A 22,297-nucleotide genomic window follows, 5' to 3' on the forward strand; every position below is an offset into this window, starting at 1 on the left:
GCTTTGGTCACTGCCTCCTATACAGTGATAGGAACCTCTGTCAGTAGCTCTTCAGGCACTCTGCCAGATCTAACCCCTAATCTTCCAGATCTAACCCCTTGGCCCTATTTGTCACTCCCGCTGTATAAGCATAAGAGATTTTACCGAGGTCATACCTGAGTGGCTTAGTGGTTTTCCCTGCTTTCTTCAACTTAACTCTGATTTTGCAATAAGGAGCTGATGATCTGAACCACAGTCAGCTTCAAGTCTTGTTTTTGCTGACTGCATAGAGTTTCTTCACCTTTGGCTGCAAAGAATATAATCATCTAATTTTGATATTGACATCTGGTGATGTCCATGTGTAGAGTTCTCTCTTGTGTTGTTGGAAGAGGGTGTTTGCTATGACCTGTATGTTCTCTTGCCAAAACTCTGTTAGCCTTTGCCTTGCTTCATTATGTACTCCAAGGCCAAACTTGACTGTTACTCCAGGTATCTCTTGACTTCCTACTTTTGCATTCCAGTCCCCTATTATGATAAGGACATCCTTTGGGGGTGTAGGTTCTAGAAGGTCTTGTAGGTCTTCATAGAACGGTTAAACTTCAGCTTCTTTGGCGTTAGTGTTGGGGTACAGGATTGAATTACAGATGTTCAATTCCAGATATTCAAGCTGGACTTAGAAAAGGCAGAGGAACCAGAGATCAAATTGCCAATATCCATTGGATCATTGAAAAGGCAAGAAAATTCCAGAAAAACATCTACTTCTGCTTTATTGACTATGCCAAAGCCTTTGACTGTATGGATAACAACAAACTCTGGATAACTCTTAAAGAGATTGGAATACCAGACCACCTTACCTGCCTCTTCAGAAATCTGTATGCAGGTCAGGAAGCAACAGTTAGAACTGGACATGGAACAACAGACTGTTCCAAATTGGGAAAGAAGTAAGCCAAGGCTGTATATTGTCACCCTGCTTATTTAACTTATATGCAGAGTACATCATAAGAAACACTGGGCTGGATAAAGCACAAGCTGGAATCAAGATTGCCAGGAGAAATATCAATAACCTTAGATATGCAGATGACACCACCCTTATGGCAGAAAGTGAAGAACTAAAGAGCCTCTTGATGAAAATGAAAGAGGAGAGTGAAAAAGTTGGTTTAAAGCTCAACATTCAAAAACTAAGATCATGGCATCCAGTCCCACCACTTCATGGGAAATAGATGGGGAAACAGTGTCAGACTTTATTTTGGGGGGCTCCAAAATCATTGCTGGTGGTGATTGCAGCCATGAAACTAAAAGACACTTACTCCTTGGAAGCAAAGTTATGACCAACCTAGACAGCATATTAAAAAGCAGAGACGTTACTTTGCCAATGAAGGTCTGTCTAGTCAAAGCTATGGTTTTTCCAATAGTCATGTATGGATGTGAGAGTTGGACTATAAAGAAAGCTGAGCATTGAAGAATTGATGATTTTGAACTGTGGTATTGGAGAAGACTCTTGAGAGTCCCTTGGACTGCAAGGAGATCAAACCAGTCAATCCTTAAGGAAATCAGTCCTGAATATTCATTGGAAGGACTGATGCTTAAGCTCCAATAATCTGGCCACCTGATGCAAAGAACTGACTCATTGGAAAAGACCCTGATGCTGGGAAAGATTGAAGGCAGGAGGAGAAGGGGACAACAGAGGATGAGATGATTGGATGGCATCACCAGTGCAACGGACATGAGTTTGAGTAAGCTCTGGGAGTTGGTGATGGACAGGGATGCATGGCGTGCTGCAGTCCATGGGGTCACAAAGAGTAGACATGACCGAGTGACTGAACTGAACTGAACTGACTGTGATATTAAATGGTTTGCTTCAGAAATGAACTAAGACCATTCTGTCATTTTTGAGATTGCACCCAAGTACTGCATTTCTGACTCTTTTGTTGACTATGAGAGCTACTCCATTTCTTCTAAGGGATTCTTGCCTACAGTCGTAGATGTATTCATTATCTGAATTAAATTTTCCCATTCCCATCCATTTTAGTTCACTGATTCCTAAAATATTGATGTTCACTCTTGTTCCTGCTTGACCACATCCAATTTACCTTGATTCATGGACCTAGCATTCCAGGTTTCTATGCAATATTGGTATTTACAGCATTTGACTTTGCTTTCACCACTGGACATATCCACAGCTGGGAGTAATTTCCTCTTTGGCTCAGCCTCTTCATTGCTTCTGGAGCTATTTCTCTGCTCCCCTCCAGTAGCATCTTTGACACCTACTGACCTGGGCAGTTCATCTTTTAGTGTCTTATCTCTTTGCCTTTTTATATTGTTCATGGGGTTCTCAAGGAAAGAATTCTGAAGCAGTTTGCCATTCTCTTCTCCTGTAGACCACAGCTTGTCAGAACTCTCCACCATGACTCATCTGTCTTGGGTGACCCTACATGGCATGGCTCATGGTTTCATAAAGTTACACAAAGCTATGATCCATGTGATCATTTTGGTTAGTTTTCTGTGATTTTGGTTTTCATTTTGTCTCCCCTCTGATGGAGGAGGATAAGAGGCTTATGCAAGCTCCCTGATGGAAGGGGCTAGCTGTGGGGAAAACTGTGTCTTGCTCTGGCAGGCAAGGCCATGCCCAGTAAATCTTTAATCCAATTTTCTGCTGTTGAGTGAGGTTATGTTCCCTTGCTGTAGTTTGGCCTGAGGCCAAACTATGGTAGGGGTCATTGTGACCTTCTCCAAAGGGACTTATGCCAGTTCACCATGCCTCCCAAGACTGCTGCTGTCTGTGTCCCTGACCCTGCGGCAGCCCACTGTTGACCCACGCCTCCACCAGAGACTCCCAAACACTTGCAGGCAAGTCTGGCTCAGTCTCTTTTGGGGTTACTGCTCCTTTATCCTGTGTCCTGGTGCACACAAGGTTTTGTTTGTGCCCCTCCGAGTCTTGTTTCCCCAGTCCTGTGGAAGTTTCTCCTCGGCAGTGACATGCAACAGGAAAATAAAGCAAACAAACAAGCACGAAACAGACAAATCCTGTCTTCTCCATGCCTTGCTTGGTATCCTGCTTTTCCCTTCCATTAGGTTTCTTAAGGCTGGAAAGGGACCACTGGAAAGGGCCTGTGCAGGGCGTTTTCTATCACTTCACACCTTGAGTCTGTCCATGACCCCACACGCTCCCTGCCTCTTACAGAGGGAGCTGTCGTGCCCTGTAGTCTTCTCCCAAGAGCCATGGAAGTCATAGGCCATCAGGCTTTGGAAATCCAGGTTCCTGCATGAGGCATGGGAAGAGAGGGTGAGGGGCTAGTGAGTAGGGTGGAGCTCTCCCCCTTGCTCACTCCTTCCTTCCCTGCATGGTGTGTGGCCTGGGGAGAGACCAGCCAGCCACACGCTGGGTGGTGGGAGCAGGCTCTCTCTGGCTCTGGGAGACACGAGACCCCGGTGGCACTCCCCAGTCACTGCATTATCCAGGCCATTCTCATTCTTGGCAGCTCGAGTCTTTAGCATGCTCCCCCATCTGTCCCCTCAGCACCCTCAGGACAGCGTCCATTCAGGATGCCTTATGCTATTTTGAAGGGAAATCTAGTTCAGCATTTCTCAAATTTTAGTTGTACAAATAAATTACCTGAGAATCTCATTACGGTAAAGGTTCTGATTCTATAGGTTTGGGGTGGGAAGGAGCTAGACAACTCATTCTCCTAGAGATGCTAAGGGCTTCCCTCTTTCCCCTCCCAGGAGTATTTCAAGACTGAATTCTTAAGGGAAGGTCCAGGGCTCCAAAGAGAGGGGCTCCAGAGGAGTGAAGTAGCAGATATGGTAAGCAAATCCTTTCTGGGTCTGCTGGTGGTACAGGTGAGTCCCCACTCTGAGGGAGGCTAAGCTTGCCCTTGGTCTCTCTCCCCTGCAGAGAACACAGAGTCCACGCCATCTGCCTGAGACTCACAGAGCAATTTTGTCCCCCTCATTCATATCCAGCTTCTTTGTAGGGTCATCCTGCTGGGATGGCTCAGCTCAGCAGAAGGCATGCCTTCCTTGAGGTCTGGGCTTCCTGCTGAAAGGCATTGACCAGGTCCTGCAAGAGTAGCTCAGAGTAAACACACAGGCAGGGACCATGTAGCACAGTGAACCCCAAGCAAATTTTCCCATGCAGGAATCTGAAAACTGACCACAGGTCGATACTTTGTAGATAAATAAAGCAGCTGAGCCTGAGGCAGAGCAGCACCTATGTGTCCCCCTGACCAACTAGATCTCTCCTACCTCACCCAATCATACCTGCACCAGGGTGGTGAAGTGCTGCTTATCTGAAGGAGGGCTCCCTCAGCTTCCTGGGTACTCCCAGTCAAGGACAAGGCCATCAAAGTCATATTTGTGCAGAAACCTGATGGCTGAGTCGACAAAGGTCTGCCAGTTGTTGACTGTAGCTACCATGTCTGTCCTGAATATTCACTGGAAGGACTGATGCTGAAACTGAAACTCCCATACTTTGGCCACCTGATGCGAAGAGCTGACTCATTTGAAAAGACCCTGATGCTGGGAAAGACTGAAGGCAGGAGAAGGGGATGACAGAGGATGAGATGGCTGGATGGCATCACTGACTCGATGGACGTGAGTCTCAGTGAACTCTGGGAGTTGGTGTTGGACAGCGAGGCCTGGCGTGCTGCAGTCCATGGGATCACAAAGAGTCAGACATGACTGAGCAGCTGAACTGAACTGAACTGAAGTGAACCAAGTCCGTGAACCTGTGGGGTGATGAAGGGCAGTGTGGGCCTGTCTTCATGTGGTACAGTGGGTCATGCTTCTTCAGAGTCATGAGAGAAACTTCTCAGGATATTGGCACTCGGCTATCTAGGCCAGCACAGTGCTGGAGGCATGCTTCAGAAGCTGCTGGCTATTTGCTGGGGGGTATAGGCCCGGCTAAGGGAAAGGGACAATGTAGACGTGTGCTCTGCCTCCAAACACTGACATCAACAGGGGCACACTGACTCACTAAGAGCTCTGCTTCCCAAAATTTCCTCCAGAAGCCTACTGCCACTTCCCTGCCCAGAGATTTATCCTACTCTGAATCAGAGCTGGCTGTCAACCTAGCATGGAGGTTGGGAAAAAGAAGAGGAGTCAGTTTCTAAGATGAAGAGGAAGAGAAGCCCAGCAGGTTAGTGAGGATCTGGGTAATCTTGAGAGCCTGCTGGGCTACTTCCTTGGCAGGATAACACGGTCACTTTTCTTCTAAGTCACATTTGTAGAGTGCTTCGTGGCTATTATTATTACTGTTACTAATCCAGAGCTCTTTAAAAATCCTAAGGTGCCCCAGGAACTACCCCACCACATCCCACTTTCTCAAGAAGTCCCTGGACTACTTGGGGGTCTTGAGTTTTTAAAGACTATTTCTATCTCTTTTTTTTTTTTTTGACTTATTTAATAGCATCAATTTTTAAGTGGGGTTTGTGTGCCCAGGAACTCCAGGCTAAGAACTCTGAATTTCAATGAAAAATCTATATAACTAGTGTTTTGGGAAGGGGAATCATAAAATTCATCAGGTTTTTAAAAGGGGTCATGATCCAAAAATATTAGAAAGACTGGCTTAAAATTTAGGGGACCACATATTTATGACTTTCTAGGAAAACTCTGATTCCAAATATACCATTCCACTATCTCCATAAATAATCAAAAATATCTTAGAAATGTCAATATTCTGCTATCCCAGCTCGATCTCACTGACTGTCTTTGACACCCAGAAAGGAAACAAAAATTCCCAGATATACTGTTTCAGAGCTCAGAAAGTATAAACATTAAATGTTGTCTGGGATTAGTTGAGACTCTCCCTCTACCCATTTCATGGAGGAAAAGGCTGAGGCCTGAGACGAGGTCAGAATCTCTGGGTCGCATTTAAAGCAAGACAATATACAATGGCCTGGAGCTAAAGCCACTCCACTGCCTCCCAGTGAAGTAGCAAGAACTCAGAAGGAAGCTCAGCTCTCAGAGTCCACTCTTCCCTCTCATCCCCCCTCACCCTGGCCACACCTTAGCATGGCTGATTCCCTGACGGGGGTCTCTCTGGCCAGTTCCCCATCAGGGACCCTGCCATGTAGGTGCCCACAACAACTCACTTCTGAGTGCCAAAGCTCCAGCCCCCAATGGCCAGCAGCGTCTTCAGCTTGGAATTCCTAGGGAAGACAAGAGAAGGGCCAGGATTGATCCAGCCAGATCCTGGGACTCATTTCACTAACAAGGAAGCAAGGAGACTTGCAGGGCTGATGGGGTGAGGTTCAGTTCAGTTCAGTCGTTCAGTCGTGTCCGACTCTTTGCAACCCCATGAATCGCAGCATGCCAGGCAAGGTTGGGGACATCTAAATCCCTATGCTCAAAATCAGTACCAGGGAAGCTCTAGATTGGGAAAGAAAAGACATATTCTGGCCTTTAAGGACCTCTTCTCTGGCTGGGGAGCTGTACACTCAAGGAGCTCAGAAAGCAAGAGACCAGGGCAGATCTTCAGACAGGCTTTATTAAGGTAGTAATAACACTTGAGCTGGGCTTCCCTGGTGGCTCAGCAGGTAAAGCGTCTGCCTGAAATGCAGGAGACCTGGGTTCGATCCCTGGGTCAGGAAGATCCCCTGGAGAAGGAAATGGCAAACCACTCCAGTACTCTTGCCTGGAAAATCCCATGGACAGAGAAGCCTGGTAGACTACAGTCCATGGGATCACAAAGAGTCGGACACGATTGACCAACTTCACTTTCTTTCTTTCTTAACGCTTGAGCTGAAAGATAGATTTTAGGAGAAATAAGGGCACTCATTCCCAGCAGAGGAAAAGTTTCACAATCCAGATTCCATGTAGACCTAAACTGGAAGGGCCCTAAAGAAGTCTTTATCTACACTCGCCTCTTCCATATAAGAACAAGAAGCTCAGAGAAGAGATGAGATTTGCCCAAATCCACATAGCAGGTCTGTAGCTAGATTGCAGTGCTGGGGAAGGTTTCTGGCTTTGAGAGGAGGCACCTGCTTTCTCCACCTCCCACCCTGACTCCCTCCACTGCAGCTCACATCTTCCGCAAGCCATGGAATTCCTTGTAGAGTGTCTCTTCATTCCACTCTATGGAGCTGAGTTGGTGACTGTCCATGCCAGCAAAGGTACGGATGAGGTGGGTGTACAGACTGGGGTCCACATCCTTGGGTAAGAAGCAAGCAGACCCCTCTCTGTACTGGACCCAGTTAGTGAAGTAGCAGACCAGTTTTGCAGCAGAGCCTGGCCAGTCAGGGCAAAGAAAAGAAATGGCAATCAGAAAGGCCTGCTGTGGACTGGCACCTTCTGCCTGGAGGCAGAACCTACGTCATGCCAGAGTGTGTTAAACATGGCCCTTTGTCAACTGAAGGCAGAGGCGGGACTTTTAAAACACAGCTTGGAATACTTTAGAATGTTAATTAAAACACAAATACATAAGGTAGCAGAGAGGAGGCCACAGGCACAGGCTGAGTTTATGTTTCTTTAGTCTTGCTTCAAAGAGGTTTGCATTTACTATTATCCCCATGGGGTTGCAAGGAGTAGAACACGACTGAGCACCTTTCAGTTTCACTTGCAGGGCACCTGTTTATTAATATTACTGACAGAAAGTGAAAGTGTTAGTCACTCGGTCGTGTCCAACTCTTTGCAACCCCATGAACTGTAGCCCTCCAGGCTCCTCTGCCCATGGGACTCTCTAGGCAAGAATACTGGAGTGGGTTGCTGTTCCCTTCTTCAGGGGATCTTCTTGACCCAGGGATCTAACCTGGGTCTCCTGCTTTGCAGGCAGATTCTTTACTGTCTGAGCTACTAGGGAAGCCCAAGGTTCTAATAAAAAGTGTATCTTCTCTAAGAAACGGCAGCTTGTTTCTGGCACCCTCACAGCCTGTGGAAGGAAGGACTCTGTGTGTAGGGCTTCTCCTTCCAGGTAGGAGGTTGTCTAGCAGTGATGGCTCCCACCAAAGGCAGCACTGTGTTAATCTGGCCAGAACATCAGGAAACAAGGATCTCTGCAGCTGCCAGAAATATACGTTGGGCTGATCTTCTCTTTAGCCTTGGCTTAGAGGTCCCAATCTGAAAATGATGGTTTGGTCTCTGAGGGCTCGTTTAGCCTCAAGACTATGATTGTGTGTGTTGTACAGGCCAACATTTTATGCCAGAGACTTGGCAGAGTGAGTTTGGACTGGAGCATGTCTGTGGCCGTGGTCTAGACCCTAGAATTTCGTTTTGCACAGACAGCTTCTCTCAGCAACCCCCTCCAGTCCCCATGTGAGCAAAGAGAGGATGGGGTGGGGGGGGGGGGCAGTGATGAGTGGCTATAGGAGGGTGTGTGGGAACCCAGAGCATGGAAAGCTGGCTGAGACCCCCCACCCCCAAGCCCATGGCGCACTCCAAGGAAGGGGAGTCAGAACCCTTAGATTGTCACTGGCCCTAACCAGTGGTACCTGGGGGTGAAGTTTGCAGTTGGGACTGGAGGTGTTGCCTGAGTGATATAGAAGGAGGATTAATGACTTTCCCAAAGCAAAAGAAGGAAGGAAGGGATTAACCGGTAGAACACATACCTGGGACCATCTAGGAAGGAGCCAGGAGGCTTTTTTTAAATTTTGTATCATCTTGCCATAGCATATGGAATATTGTGCATGTATTTTTGTACTATATAGGCAACAAAGTCTGGTTAACAACAGGAACCTTGGAATTTCATGCCTAGGTTGAAATCCCAACTCTGCAACTTTTTAGCCAAATAATTCAACTCTCTGCTTCATAAAATGGGAATGATGATTTTTCTTATTTCCAGGACTATTGTGTGAATGGAGATGTGTATGAAACACACAGAGGAATGCTGCCTTAGTAAGTCTGTTTTACATGCTTTACGTATATTAACATTAACCCTTCATCCACACAAGATTCTATTATTGTAAGTAAGAGTCACACAGCAAATTCCCACTGGCTATCTATTTTACATATGACACTATATAGGTTTCCGTGCCACTCTCTCCATACATCCCACCCTTTCCTTCCTTCCAACCATGTCCGCAAGTCTGTTCTCTGTCTGCATCTCCAATGCTGCACTGCAAATAGGTTCATCAGTATCATCTGTCTAGATTCCCTGCTGCTGCTGCTAAGTCGCTTCAGTCATGTCCGACTCTGTGCGACCCCATAGACGGCAGCCCACCAGGCTCCCCCGTCCCTGGGATTCTCCAGGCAAGAACACTGGAGTGGGTTGCCATTTCCTTCTCCAATGCATGAAAGTGAAAAGTGAAAGTGAAGTCGTTCAGTCGTGTCCGACTCTAGGGACCCCATGCACTGCAGCCTACCAGGCTCCTCTGTCCATGGGATTTTCTAGGCAAGAGTACTGGAGTGGGCTAGATTCCCTATATATGCATTAATATACCATATTTGGTTTTATCTTTCTGACTTTAGGCTCTAGGTTCATCCACCTCATTAGAACTGACTCAAATGCATTCCTTTTATGGCTGAGTAATATTCCATTGTGTATAGGTACCACAGCTTCTTTATCCAGTAATCTGTAGATGGATATCTGGGTTGCTTCAATGTTCTAGCTATTGTAAATAGTGCTGCAATGAACAATGAACATGTGTCTTTTTCAATTTTGGTTTCCTCGAGGTATATGCCTAGGAATGGGATTGTTGGGCCATATGGTGGTTTTATTCGTAGTTTTTTAAGGAATTTCCATACCGTCTTCCACAGTGGCTGTATCAGTTTACATCTAAACAACCATGCAAGAGTGTTCTCTTTTCTCCACACCCTCTCCAGCATTTATTGTTTGTAGACTTCGGATGATGGCCACCTGACCGGTGTGAGGTGATATCTCATTGCAGTTTTAATTTGTGTTTCTCTAATAATGAGTGATGTTGAGCATCTTTTCATGTGTTTGTTAGCCTTCTGTATGTCTTCTTTGGAGAAATGTCTGTTTAGGTCTTTTTCCCCACTTTTTGATTGGGTTGTTTGTTTTTATGGTATTGAGTTGTATGAGGTACTTTTATACTTTGGAAATTAATTTTTGTCAGTTGTTTCATTTGCTATTATTTTCTCCCATTCCAAGGGCTGTCTTTTCACCTTGCTTATAGTCTCCTTTGCTGTAAAAAAAAGCTTTTAAGTTTAATCAGGTCCCACTTGTTTACTTTTTTGTTTTTATTTCCATTACTCTAGGAGGTGGGTCATAGAGGATCTTGCTTTGATTTATGTCATCGAGTGTTCTGCCTATGTGTTCCTCTAAGAGTTTTATAGTTTCTGGCCTAACATTTATGTCGTTAACCCACTTTGAGTTTATCTTTGTGTATGGTGTTAGGAAGGTTCTAATTTCATTCTTTTGCAGGTAGCTGTCCAGTTTTCACAGCACCATTTATTGAAGAGGCTGTCTTTGCTCCATTGTATATTCTTGCCTCCTTTGTCAAAAATAAGGTATCCATAGGTGCATGGGTTTATTTCTGGGCTTTCTATCTTGTTCCATTGATTTATATTTCTGTTTCTGTGCCAGTATCATACTGTCTCGATGACTGTAGCTTTGTAGTATAACCTGAAGTCAGGAAGGTTGATTCCTCCAGCTCCATTCTTCTTTCTCAAGACTACTTAGGGGTCTTTTGTGTTTCCATATGAATTGTGAAATTTTTTGTTCTAGTTTTGTGAAAAATGCCAATGATAATTTGATAGGGATCACATTGAATCTGTAGATTGCATTTGGTAGCATAGTCATTTTCATACCATTGATTCTTCCTACCCAGGAGCATGGAATATCTCTCCATCAGTTTATGTCATCTTTGATTTCTTTCATCAGTGTCTTATAATTTTCTGTGTACAGTTCTTTCATGTCCTTAGGTAAGTTTATTCCTAGGTATTTAATTCTTCTTGTTGCTATCGTGAATGGTATTGATTCCTCAATTTCTCTTTCTGATTTTTCATTGTTAGTTATAGAAATGCAAGTGATTTCTGTGTATTGATTTTGTATCCTGTGACTGCTAAATTCCCTGATTAGCTCTAGTAATTTTCTGATACCGTCTTTAGGGTTTTCTATGTACAGTACCATGTTATCTGCAAACAGTGAGAGCTTTACTTCTTTTCTGATCTGGATTCCTTTTATTTCTTTTTCTTCTCTGATTGCTGTAGGACTTCCAGAACTATGTTGAATAATAGTGGTGAAAGTGGACACCCTTGTCTTGTTCTTGATCTTAGGGGGAATGTTTTCAGTTTTTAACCATTGAGAATAATGTTTGCTGTAGGCTTATCATGTATGGCCTTTACTCTGTTGAGGTAAGTTCCTTCTATGCCCATTTCCTGAAGAGTTTTAATCATAAATGGGTGCTGAATTTTGTCAAAGGCTTTTTCTGCATCTATTGAGATTATCATATGGTTTATATCTTTCAGTTTGTTAATATGGTGTATCACATTGATTGATTTGTGTATATTGAAGAATCCTCACATCCCTGGAATAAACCCAACTTGATCGTGGTGTATGAGCTTTTCACTGTGTTGCTGAATTCTGTTTGCTAAAATTTTGTTGAGGATTTTTGCATCTATGTTCATCAGTGATATTGGCCTGTAGTTTTCTTTGTGTGTCTGTGTGAGTGTGTGTGTGTGTGTTTTGTCTGGTTTTGGTATTGGGATGATGGTGGCCTTATAGAATGAGTTTTGAAGTGTTCTTTCACCTGCAATTTTTTGAAAGAGTTTTAGAAGGATAAGCATTAGCTCTTCTCTAAATGTTTGATAGAATTCTCATGTGAAGCCATCTGGTCCTGGGCTTTTCTTTTTTGGGAGATTTTTGATCACAGCTTCAATTTCAGTGCTTGTAATTGGGTTGTTCATAATTTCTACTTCTTCCTGGTTCAGTCTTGGAAGATTGAACTTTTCTAAGAATCTGTCCATTTCTTCCAGGTTATCCTATTGTCATATAGTTTTCATAACAGTCTCTTGTAATCCTTTGTATTTCTGCACTGTCTGTTGTAACCCCTCCTTTTTCATTTCTAATTTTGTTGATTTGATTCTTCTTCTTCTTTTTTTTTTCTTGATGAGTCTGGCTGAAGATTTGTCAGTTTTGTTTATCTTCTCAAAAAACCAACTTTTACTTTTATTAATCTTTACTATTGTTTCTTTCACTTCTTTTTCATTTATTTCTGCTCAGATCTTTATGATTTCTTTCCTTATACTAATTTTGGGGTCTTCTTCTTCTTCTTCTTCTTCCTCTTCCTCTTCTTCTTCCTCCTCCTCTTCCTCCAGTTGTTTTAGGTGTAAAGTTAGGTTGTATCTTTGATGTTTTTCTTTTTTCTTGAGGTAGAATTGAATTTCTATAAACTTCCCTCTTAGAATTGCTTTTGCTGGATCCCGTAGGTTTTAAGTTGTTGTGTTTTCATTGTCATTTGTTAGTAGAAAGTTTTGATTTCCCTTTTGATTTCTTCAGTAATCCATTGGTTATTTAGAAATGTGTTGTTTAAATCTCCATGTGTTTGTGTTTCTTACAGTTTTTTTCTTGTAATTGATATCTAGTCTCATAGCATTGTGGTCAGAGAAAATGCTTGATATGATTTCAATTTTCTTAAATTTACAGAGGTTTGATTTGTGACTCAAGATGTGGTCTAACCTGGAGAATGTTCCATGTGCACTTGAGAAGAAGGTGGATGCTTCTGAATTTGGATGGAATGTCCTGAAGATATCAGTGAGATCCATCTCATCTAACGTATCATTTAAGACTTGTGTTTCCTTACTAATTTTCTGTTTTGATGATCTGTCCATTGGTGTGAGTGTGGTGTTAAAGTCTCTTACTATTATGGTGTTGCTGTCAATTTCTCCTTTCATGTCTGTTAGTGTTTGTCTTATGTATTGAGGTCCTCCTATGTTGGGTGCATAGATATTTGCAATTTTTATGTCTTCCTCTTGGATTTATCCCTTGATCATCATGGAGTGTCCTTCCTTATCTGTTGTGATATTCTTTATTTTAGGATCTATTTTGTCTGATGTGAGGATTGCTACTCCAGCTTTATTTTGTTTCCCATTTGCAAGGAATATATTTTTCCATCCTCTCACTTTCAGTCTATCTGTGTCTTGAGATCTGAAGTGGGTTTCTTGTAGACAGCATATATATGGGTCTTGTTTTTGTATCCAGTCAGCCAGTCTGTGTCTTTTGGTTGGAGCATTTAATCCATTTACATTTAAAGTAATTATTATTATATATGTTCCTATTTCCATTTTCTTAATTGTTTGGGGTTGATTTTGTAGATTTTTTTTTTCTTCTCTTGTATTTCCTCACTATAGAAGTTCACTTAACATTTGTTGTAAAGCTGGTTTGATGATACTGAATTCTCTTAACTTTTGCTTGTATGAAAAGCTTTTGATTTCTCCATCAATTTTGACTGAGATCCTTGCCAGGTACACTAATCTTGGTTGTAGGTTTTTCCCTTTCAGTACTTTAAATATGTCCTGCCATTCCCTTCTGGCCTGCAGAGCTTCTGCTGAAAGATCAGCTGTTAAGCATATAGGGTTTCCCTTGTATGTTACTTGTTGCCTCTCCCTTGCTGCTTTTAATATTCTTTTTTTTGTGTTTAGTCTTTGTTAGTTCAATTAGTATGTGTCTTGGCATGTTTCTCCTTGGGTTTATCCTGTATGGGACTCTGTGCCTCTTGGACTTGATTCTCTATTTCCTTTTCCATGTTTGGGAAATTTTCAACTATAATCTCTTCAAAAATTTTCTCATACCCTTTCTTTTTCTCTTCTTCTTCTAGGACCCCTATAAATTGAATGTTGGTGCATTTGATATTGTCCCAGAGGTATCTGAGACTATCCTCAATTCTTTTCACTCTTTTTACTTTATTCTGCTCTTCAGAATAAAGTTATTTCATTTTGGTGGAAATAAATAATTTACAATGGTGGAAGTTATTTCCACCATTTTATCTTTCAGCTCACTGATTCGTTCGTCTGCTTCAGATATCTGCTATTGATTCCTTCTACAGTATTTTTAATTTCAGTAATTGCGTTGTCTGTCTCTGTATGTTCATTCTTTAATTCTTCTAGGTCTTTGTTAACTGATTCTTGCATTTTCTCCATTTTGTTTTCAAAGTTTTTATCATCTTTACTCTCATTATTCTGACTTCTTTTTCAGGTAGTTTGCCTATTTCCTCTTCACTTATTTGGATTTCTCTGTTTCTAGGTTGTTCCTTCATTTGTGCAGTATTTCTCTGCCTTTTCATTATTTTTTTTAGCTTATTGTGTTTGAGGTCTCCTTTCCCCAGGATTCAAGGTTGAATTCTTTCTTCCTTTTGGTTTCTGCCCTCCTACGGTTGGTCCAGTGGTTTGTGTGAGCTTCGTACAGGGTGAGATTTGTGCTGAGATATTTTCCTCTGATGGGCAAGGCTGAGTGAGGTGGTAATCCTGTCTGCTGATGATTGGGTTTGTATTTTTGTTTTGTTTGTTGTTTAGGTGAGGCATCCTGCACAGGGTGCTACTGGTGGTTGGGCCATGCCAGGTCTTGTATTCAAGTGGCTTCTTTTCTGTGAGTTCTCACTATTTGATATGCCTGAGGGTTAGTTCTCTGGTAGTCTAGGGTCTTGGAATCAGTGCTCCCACTCCAAAGGCTCAGGGTTTGATCTTTGGTCAGGAATGAAGATTCCACAAGTGGTTTGTCATGACATTGACATTGACATTGATGTCACTCAGTTGTGTCCGACTCTTTGCGACCCCATGGACTGTAGCCTACCAGGCTCCTCTGTCCATGGAATTTTCCAGGCAAGAGTACTGGAGTGGGTTTCCATTTCCTTCTCCAAGAGATCTTCCCAACCCAGGGATTGAATCCAGTTCTCCCGCATTGTAGGCAGACGCTTTACCGTCTGAGCCACCAGGGAAGTCCCAACAAATATCCAAAAACGAGAAACCAAAGATGAACCCCACATAAATGGCAGTTACAAAATCAGGCAAATAATACATAAAATAATGGAATATACACATATACATGTACACCCATGAGCAAAGTCAAAACAGTCCAACAAAAATAAAGTACAACAGATTGACCTAGAGAACAAAGAAAATCAAACAATTTATTTACAAGTTAAGAACAAAACCAGCTAAAGCACAAACTGGAAAACAAAACTAAAGCAAGGTGCCAACTGGAGAATAAAGCAATGAAAATAAAACTAACAAATATGTTGAGAGGAAACGAAAGAAAGAAAAGGAAAAAAGAATAGATATGCAATGTTAAATAGAGGTAGATAAAGAAGATTTATATATATATATATATATATATATATATATATATGATATATATCATATATATATATATCAAAGCTTAACTGCAAGGGGAAAAGAACAATAGGAAAAGCAAACAAAGGAATAAATTTAGAAAATATAATAATAGGTTTAAAAAATTAAAATTATAAAAAGAGGAAAACTCCACAGAACTGCAAAAGCCTAATGTAGAGGCAGAGGTTTATAAAATCAATAAAAATTGTTGACTGAAGAAGAAAAAAAGAAAAAAGAAAGCTCAAAAGCTTAATCAGATTTCATAGTGCCATTAAAATTGACAACAACAACAGAAGGGGAAATAAAAGAAAAAAATCAAAAGAATCTACAAAGCAAGTCAAAACATAATATTCTTATTTATTATTCCATAAATGTTTCTCTTGAGTCACTGCTGTCAGAGTCCTTTCCCTCGCTGGGAGTCACTGTCCACCTCACCTCCCTAGGATGCCCTCCAACACTGTGCCCGTCCCTGGACCTGCTGTGGGGACAGCTCACATTCTAATCTGGTCCTACTCCTGTGTGATCTTGCCTCCAATGCACACAGCTATCAGAACTAGTGCGTTTTCTTTTATGGGACCTCTCAATGGCATTTTATATATTCCATAGACACAGAGTCTGCCTAGCTGATCGTGTGGATTTAATCTGCAGCTGGTGGGAAAGTTCTGGGTCTTCTTCCTTAGTTACACTGCTCCTGGGTTTCAATTATGCTTTTGTTTCTACCTCTGCATGTGGGTCAGACTTTCCTTGTGGCTCAGACAGTAAAGCATCTGCCTACAATGTGGGAGACCTGGGTTCGATCCCTTGGTTGGGAAGATCCTCTGGAGAAGGAAATGGCAACCCACTCCAGTACTCTGGTCTGGAAAATCCCATGGACAGAGGAGCCTGGTAGGCTACAGTCCAAGGGGTCGCAAAGAGTTGGACACGACTGAGCGACTCACTTTCACTTTTCACTTTCTGCATGTGGGTAGTCCACTGGGGTTTGCTCCCGAGGCTGCACTGAGGGACTTTGGCTTGAAACTGTGAGGGCCAGGTGTGGAGGCGGTGCAGCTGCTTGAGTTGCAGGGGTTCTGGCAGCACCAGGTTCTCAGAGGGGCTGGCAGCTAGAGAAGCAGGAAATACAGTGCTCTAGAAGGTCATGGCAACCAGTATTGGCCAATGTGCTCCAGTATTCTTGCCTGGAGAAGCCCCCTCCCTGACAGAGAACCCTGGCATGCCACAGTCTACAGGGTCACAAAGAGTCAGACACTACCAAAGCGATGCTGCGCGCATAGACACAGGACATTTTTTGCCTGTGGCAGCTCTGCCCTAGTGACTGTTGAATGTGAAGGTGGTGCAGCTGCTTGGCTTGTGGGGACCCTGGCGGTGCCAAGTGTTCAGGGACACAGACTGCCTCTAACACAGGAGTTATGGCCCTATCAGAGTCTTTTTTCAAGCCTCTTGTAGCTGGCGATCAGAAGGCCACTTTGGCCAGTCTTTCTCCATAACTCCACCTGTTCAGGCACTTAGAGGGCTCCCTTGCCTGGGGTCCTTCTCTGTTGTTCAGCTTGTCAGGCACATAGAGGGGTCCCCCTGGCTGAGGTCCTTCTCTGTAGATCGGCACATCAGGCACTTAAAGGAGCACCCTGGGTGGAGTCCTACTCTGTAGTTCAGTGCGTCAGACGTTCGATGGGCCAGCCTCAGTTGACCCGATGCGGGGATGGGACTCCTGCTTCAGTTCCCCCACACTGAGGGCAGGTCCAGTCCCACTAACACTCCTGTTTTCCCCCTGGTTCCTTCATCCTCCCGAGTTTTGCGTGGGTCTATGTATTCTTTTCCGCTGGTCAGGTCCTCCTGTCCACTCTCAGCTGGTGCTCTGCATGCACGTCTGTGTCTGGAGGTGTATTCCTGACATACCCGTGGAGAGAGATGTACTCCATGTCCACCTACTCCTCCACCATCTAGTTCTCCCCCTCCCCGCCCCCCACAGATCTTTCTTTATCTTGATTCCCCATTCTTAGCCTAGAGTGCTGAGGCAGTGTATTCAGTGAAAGATCAACCTCTTTGTGAGCAGTTTTTTTCAGTTCTCCTTTCCTGCTCCTGGCTTATTCACTTCTTCCAAACTAAGAAAGCCTAGAAGAGTCTGGAATAACTATTGATATAATCCAGTTTCAGAAATAACATGTTTCTGGATCACCCAGATGACCTTGACCTGAGCTGCTGTATGTAAGAGCTAGATGACTTATGCCTGTGATACGGCACTTTTGAATTCCAACCTAAAGTGTGTGTGCACACATGCACGCGCATGAGTGTGCATGTGATGGGATTGGGAGAGGTAATTTTACGAAGGTTCCCACTCTTAGTGGATCCTAGACTTCAATTCCAGCCCCGTGAAGCTATCAAAAGTAATACTTAACCTCCCATCTGCATTTTCTTGATTGGGCAAAAGGGGCCCAGATGCAAGACTCAACTTCAGCAGATAAATCCATGATTCTTCAGTACTTTATTAGTGTTTCCATGCTCTCAAGCAGGTATTTCATTCTTTTGATCTGTTCTAGTTATTCTCAGTGGGATACTTCTGCTTCATTGATTACACTAAAGCTTTTGACTGTGTGGATCACACCAAACGGTGGAAACTTTTTCAAGAGATGGGAATACCAGACCACCTTACCTGCCTCCTGAGAAATCTATATGCAGGTCAAGAAGCAACAGTTGGAACCGGACATGGAACAACAGACTGATTAAAAGTTGGGAAAGGAATAAATCAAGGTTGTGTATGGTCACCCTGCTTATTTAACTTATATGCAGAGTTTATCATGCAAAATGCTGGGCTGGATGAAGCACAAGCTGGAACCATGATTGCTGGGAGAAATATCAACAACCTCAGATATGCAGATGACACCACCCTCATGGCAGAAAGTGAAGAGGAACTAAAGAGCCTCTTGACGAAGGTGAAAGAGGAGAGTGAAAAAACTGGTTTAAAACTCAACATTCAAAAAACTAAGGTCATGGCATCTGGTCCCATCATTTCATGGCCAATAGATAGGGAAAAAATGGGAACAGTGGCAGATTTTATTTTCTTGGGCCCCAAATCATGTGGACAGTGACTGCTGCCATGAAATTAAAAGACGCTTCTTGGAAGAAAAGCTATAACAAACCTAGACAGCATATTAAAAAGCAAAGACATCACTTTGCCAACAAAGGTCCGTCTAGTCAAAGCTACAGTTTTTCCAGTAGTCATATATGGATGTGACAGTTGGACCATATAGAAGGCTGAGTGCCAAAGAACTGATGCTTTTGAACTGTGGTGCTGGAGAAGACTCTTGAGAGTCTTCTCTGCAAGGAGATCCAATCAGTCAATCCCAACTGGAAATCAATCCTGCATATCCATTGGAAGGACTGATGTTGAAGTTCCAATACTCTGGCCAAAGCATCCAATACTCTAATGCAAAGAGCCAACTCATTGGAAAAGACCCTGATGCTTGGAAAGATTGAGGGGAGGAAGAGAAAGGGGTCACAGAGAATGAGATGGTTAGATAGCATCACTGACTCAATGAACCCGTGTTTGAGAAAACTCTGAAAGATGGTGAAGGACAGGCAAGCTTTGTGTGCTACAGTCCATGGGGTCGCAAAGAGTTGGACATGATTGAGCGACTGAACAACACAGCCAATTAACAATGTTGTAATAGTTTCAGGTGGACAGCAAAGGGACTCAGCCATGCACATACATGTATCCATTCTCTCCCCATCTCCCTTTCCATTCAGGCTGCCACAGAACATTGAGTCGATTTCCCTGTGCTCTACAGTGGGACCTTATTGGTTACCCATTTTAAATAAATCAGTGTGTACATTTCAATCCCAAACTCCGTAATGATCCTTTCCCCTCCTCCTCCCCCCTGGCAACCATAAGTTTGTTCTCTAAGTCTGTGAGTTTGTTTCTGTTTTGTGAATAAGTTCACTTAGGGTACTTCTTTTTTTAAAATCTCTTAAACATATTAACATCAGGAATAAAACCATAGCTATTGACATCGCTTATGACAGATGAAAAATTGAACACACTCCCCTTGCGACCATCCACTTTTTGTCAAGGTAATTTGTGATATTAAAATCTGAATCGTAATTATGAAGTCTTTATTATATATAATTGTAAGGATCTCATTTTTCTTGAGTTTTATATCATATTAATCAAAACAATTGTACTTACATAGCTTTATTAGTTTTATTGATTTAATTATTCTTTGCCTTTTGCACTATCATCTTTGGAGTTCTTCATTTGGATTCATTTCTCAGGTGGCAGGAATATCTCATAAATGTATTCTCCAGAACTGTTTTATGGAAAAATCCCCAACCCCCAGTTGAGCTCACTAATATCTGGTATCAGTTATCAATGTATTACCTTTCAGCTCCAAATGCACCCTTTATACATGTCAGGGCTGTCTTCTCCCTGGCACATGCTATGCTTTATCAGCAGAGGGCACTGGAGGGACAGGAAGAGAAGCGCCTCCTCCTGGTTCCTTTGCTTTCCTGCTGACTTATTCTCAGGACTCTGAAGTCTGGTGGAGCTTACCCCCAGCAAGTTTCAGCAGTTCACCTGCTCGTGGCATCTCTACGGCTAGTTTTATGGACATCTCTTCTAGTTTCCCAGCGGCAAGTTTAGCTACATCCTTCATGGGTGGATTCCTGATGAAAGGCAGGGGTTACTGGAAAGTCCCACAAGCAACATTCTCCCAAAGAGATTTCTCAGTGAGTTCTTTGGGAGCCCTAGGTGGCTCCACCATGATCAGCTGCATTCCCCTAAAACAACTTCCTGGGAATTTTATGGACACTCAGCAGGACACTCAGCTGGCAGCCCAAGACTGTAGTTCTTGCCCGTCAGTCTAGGATCTCTGACTATGGACCAGTTTTGTCCAAAGACAACTCAGAGAATTTCTCTGCCATCCATGGGCTGCACCCACACCTTCCCCAACAAGGGCTGAACCCCAGCCTTGAGGGACCCCTCTCCTCTTCCTTCCTGTGTGTTCCTTCTTTCTGTACTCTCATCAGCCTTAGGAGATTTTTTTAAACAATCCCTTTTATTCCCACTCTGTAGTTAATTCCCTGAAAATAGTTAATTTTTATATCAAAACTTCCCTTTTCAAATGACTATGCAATTTCTCTCTCCTAATTCAACTGTGATTGAAGCACTACCACTAGTTCAGAGGCAAGGGAAAACTGGGAAATTCCTACCTAGACTTCTCTACTCAGAATGGAAAGAAGCAATGGAATCTTAGCGCTGTTAACATCTCTAAACATTGTACTTGTGTCTGGAATCTGCACAGGGAAGGAATATGCAGAATTACAGCTTGCTTGAAAGGTGCTGTGTTGGGTGAGGCCACTGCAGACAAAGTTATATATAGTGAAAAGTGAAGTGAAGTGAAAATGTTAGTCACTCAGTCATGTCCAGCTCTTTGCAACCCCATGGACTATATCCCGCCAGACTCCTCTGTCCATGGAATTAATTCTCCAGGCACGAATACCAGAGTGGATAGGCATTCCCTTCTCCAGGGGATCTTCCTGACCCAGGGATCGAACATGGGTCCCCTGCATTGCAGGCAGATACTTTACCATTTGAGCCATGAGAGAATCCTGAAGTCATACCTAACAGACAGTCAAACCAGTTGGAGAAAGTGTTGTCAGTGTTCCATAAAAACTATGTCCCTTCTGACTTCTGACTTGTATCCACTGTTCTCCTAAGACCCCTTGGCTGGAATCTCAGTCCAGTTTCTCTCGTTGGTGTCCTTAGCTACTCTCACTGCCATTGCTCTATCCAAGATCTGGTCACCTAGCTAGGAATTCCCCCTGGAAACGCTCGCTGCTTTCCCTCCATAGGTTCCTGAGTGCCAGCTCAAACTTCACCTCCTAGAAAGCTTCCCCATCAGCTTGGCTCAGTGGTTCTCCTCATCCTGACTTTTTCTAATGTCTGTACAGATCTTAAAGCACTTTCCTAAGTCTACTCTGCCACATAACTGGGGCAAATCAACACATTCCCGATCAACCTGGGCTGCCTTGATGAAACCTGATTCAGATTAGCAGAGGAAAATAATGCACTTATTTGTATAGAAATGACATCCTCTGTTGGTAAGTATATATAATGACTGGATTTTTTCATAAGCTGTATAAGGACCCTCACTCCCCAAAGCTGAGAAAACCAAGGAAACTCAGCTGCCCCTCTCTGCTCACCTCACTCCCTCACAGGTAACATTCAATCCACTGACCCGCTCACCAGATTTCTACCCCTTCCTAATACAAAAGAGGTCCCTGATGCCGAAGTCTCTTGGATAACAATCTGTAACATTTACTGAGTACCTGCTGTATGCCATACATAGGATTAATTTCCTTAAGTATGGTATATCATTTTATCTTCATAGAAACTTTATGAGGTAGACACTTGGGAAAGGCTCCCTGAAGCAAACTTCAGCATGTGTTAGCCGTTTAGCATTTGTCCAACCCCTGCCATATACCATGCCTGGGAAAGTGATCTGGCTGGGCACAATGTGCCAAAGAACAGAAATTCTCATTTCTACCACACAAATGCAGAATCGTAATCTTTTGTATTTATAGATTCTTCATATTTGGTATCTCGTTGAATGTTGCAATAATCATGAGACATAGTGATTATCATTCCCATTATACAAACCAGGAGAGAGACAAGCTAGGAGACTCGCTCAAGATCAACCCTCCAGTTAAATGTGTCCTGTCTGTTTGGGAATACCACTTTCCTAGATATGTAGCCAGCTGTTGTCAGTCCTAGCTCAGACTCTCCTCCGTGATGTGCAGGCTCTGAGAGTTTACCAGTGGGATAGTACAGCCCTTTTAACTCAAACTCCTACTCAGCCCTGAAGCTGATAACCACTTCTCATGAGATCAAGTAAGAGAAAATATACTTCCTGACTGGAAGAGAGCCATGCCTTGCCAACCTGACATTTAAAAACCCCCGTGGCAAAAGAATGCACCTGGGGCGTTCCTCACCTTTTCAGCAGTTTTCCTTAGCCAAGTTTCATTAGAGGGGACCCAGTAGACCAGAGTCTGTTTGTGGAAATGGAGGGACCCAGGGCTACCTGAGTACAGCTTTCACCTGCCA

At 43.2% G+C, this 22,297-nt stretch overlaps 1 protein-coding gene across 1 annotated transcript in view; it reads right to left on the minus strand.

Annotated features, from left to right (window-relative positions):
* The window catches only part of CHIT1 (chitinase 1), a 40,087-nt gene that overhangs the window by 14,169 nt on the left and 3,621 nt on the right, over positions 1–22,297 (minus strand). The window contains 8 exon segments of the mRNA XM_027565930.1: positions 3,116–3,238; positions 3,911–3,930; positions 3,932–4,039; positions 4,240–4,402; positions 6,072–6,128; positions 7,005–7,273; positions 16,153–16,301; positions 19,745–19,857. Of these exon segments, the coding sequence (XP_027421731.1) occupies positions 3,116–3,238; positions 3,911–3,930; positions 3,932–4,039; positions 4,240–4,402; positions 6,072–6,128; positions 7,005–7,273; positions 16,153–16,301; positions 19,745–19,857 (1,002 nt within the window).

Source organism: Bos indicus x Bos taurus, chromosome 16 (genome assembly GCF_003369695.1).
Source record: "Bos indicus x Bos taurus breed Angus x Brahman F1 hybrid chromosome 16, Bos_hybrid_MaternalHap_v2.0, whole genome shotgun sequence".
Taxonomy (NCBI): Eukaryota; Metazoa; Chordata; class Mammalia; order Artiodactyla; family Bovidae; genus Bos; species Bos indicus x Bos taurus.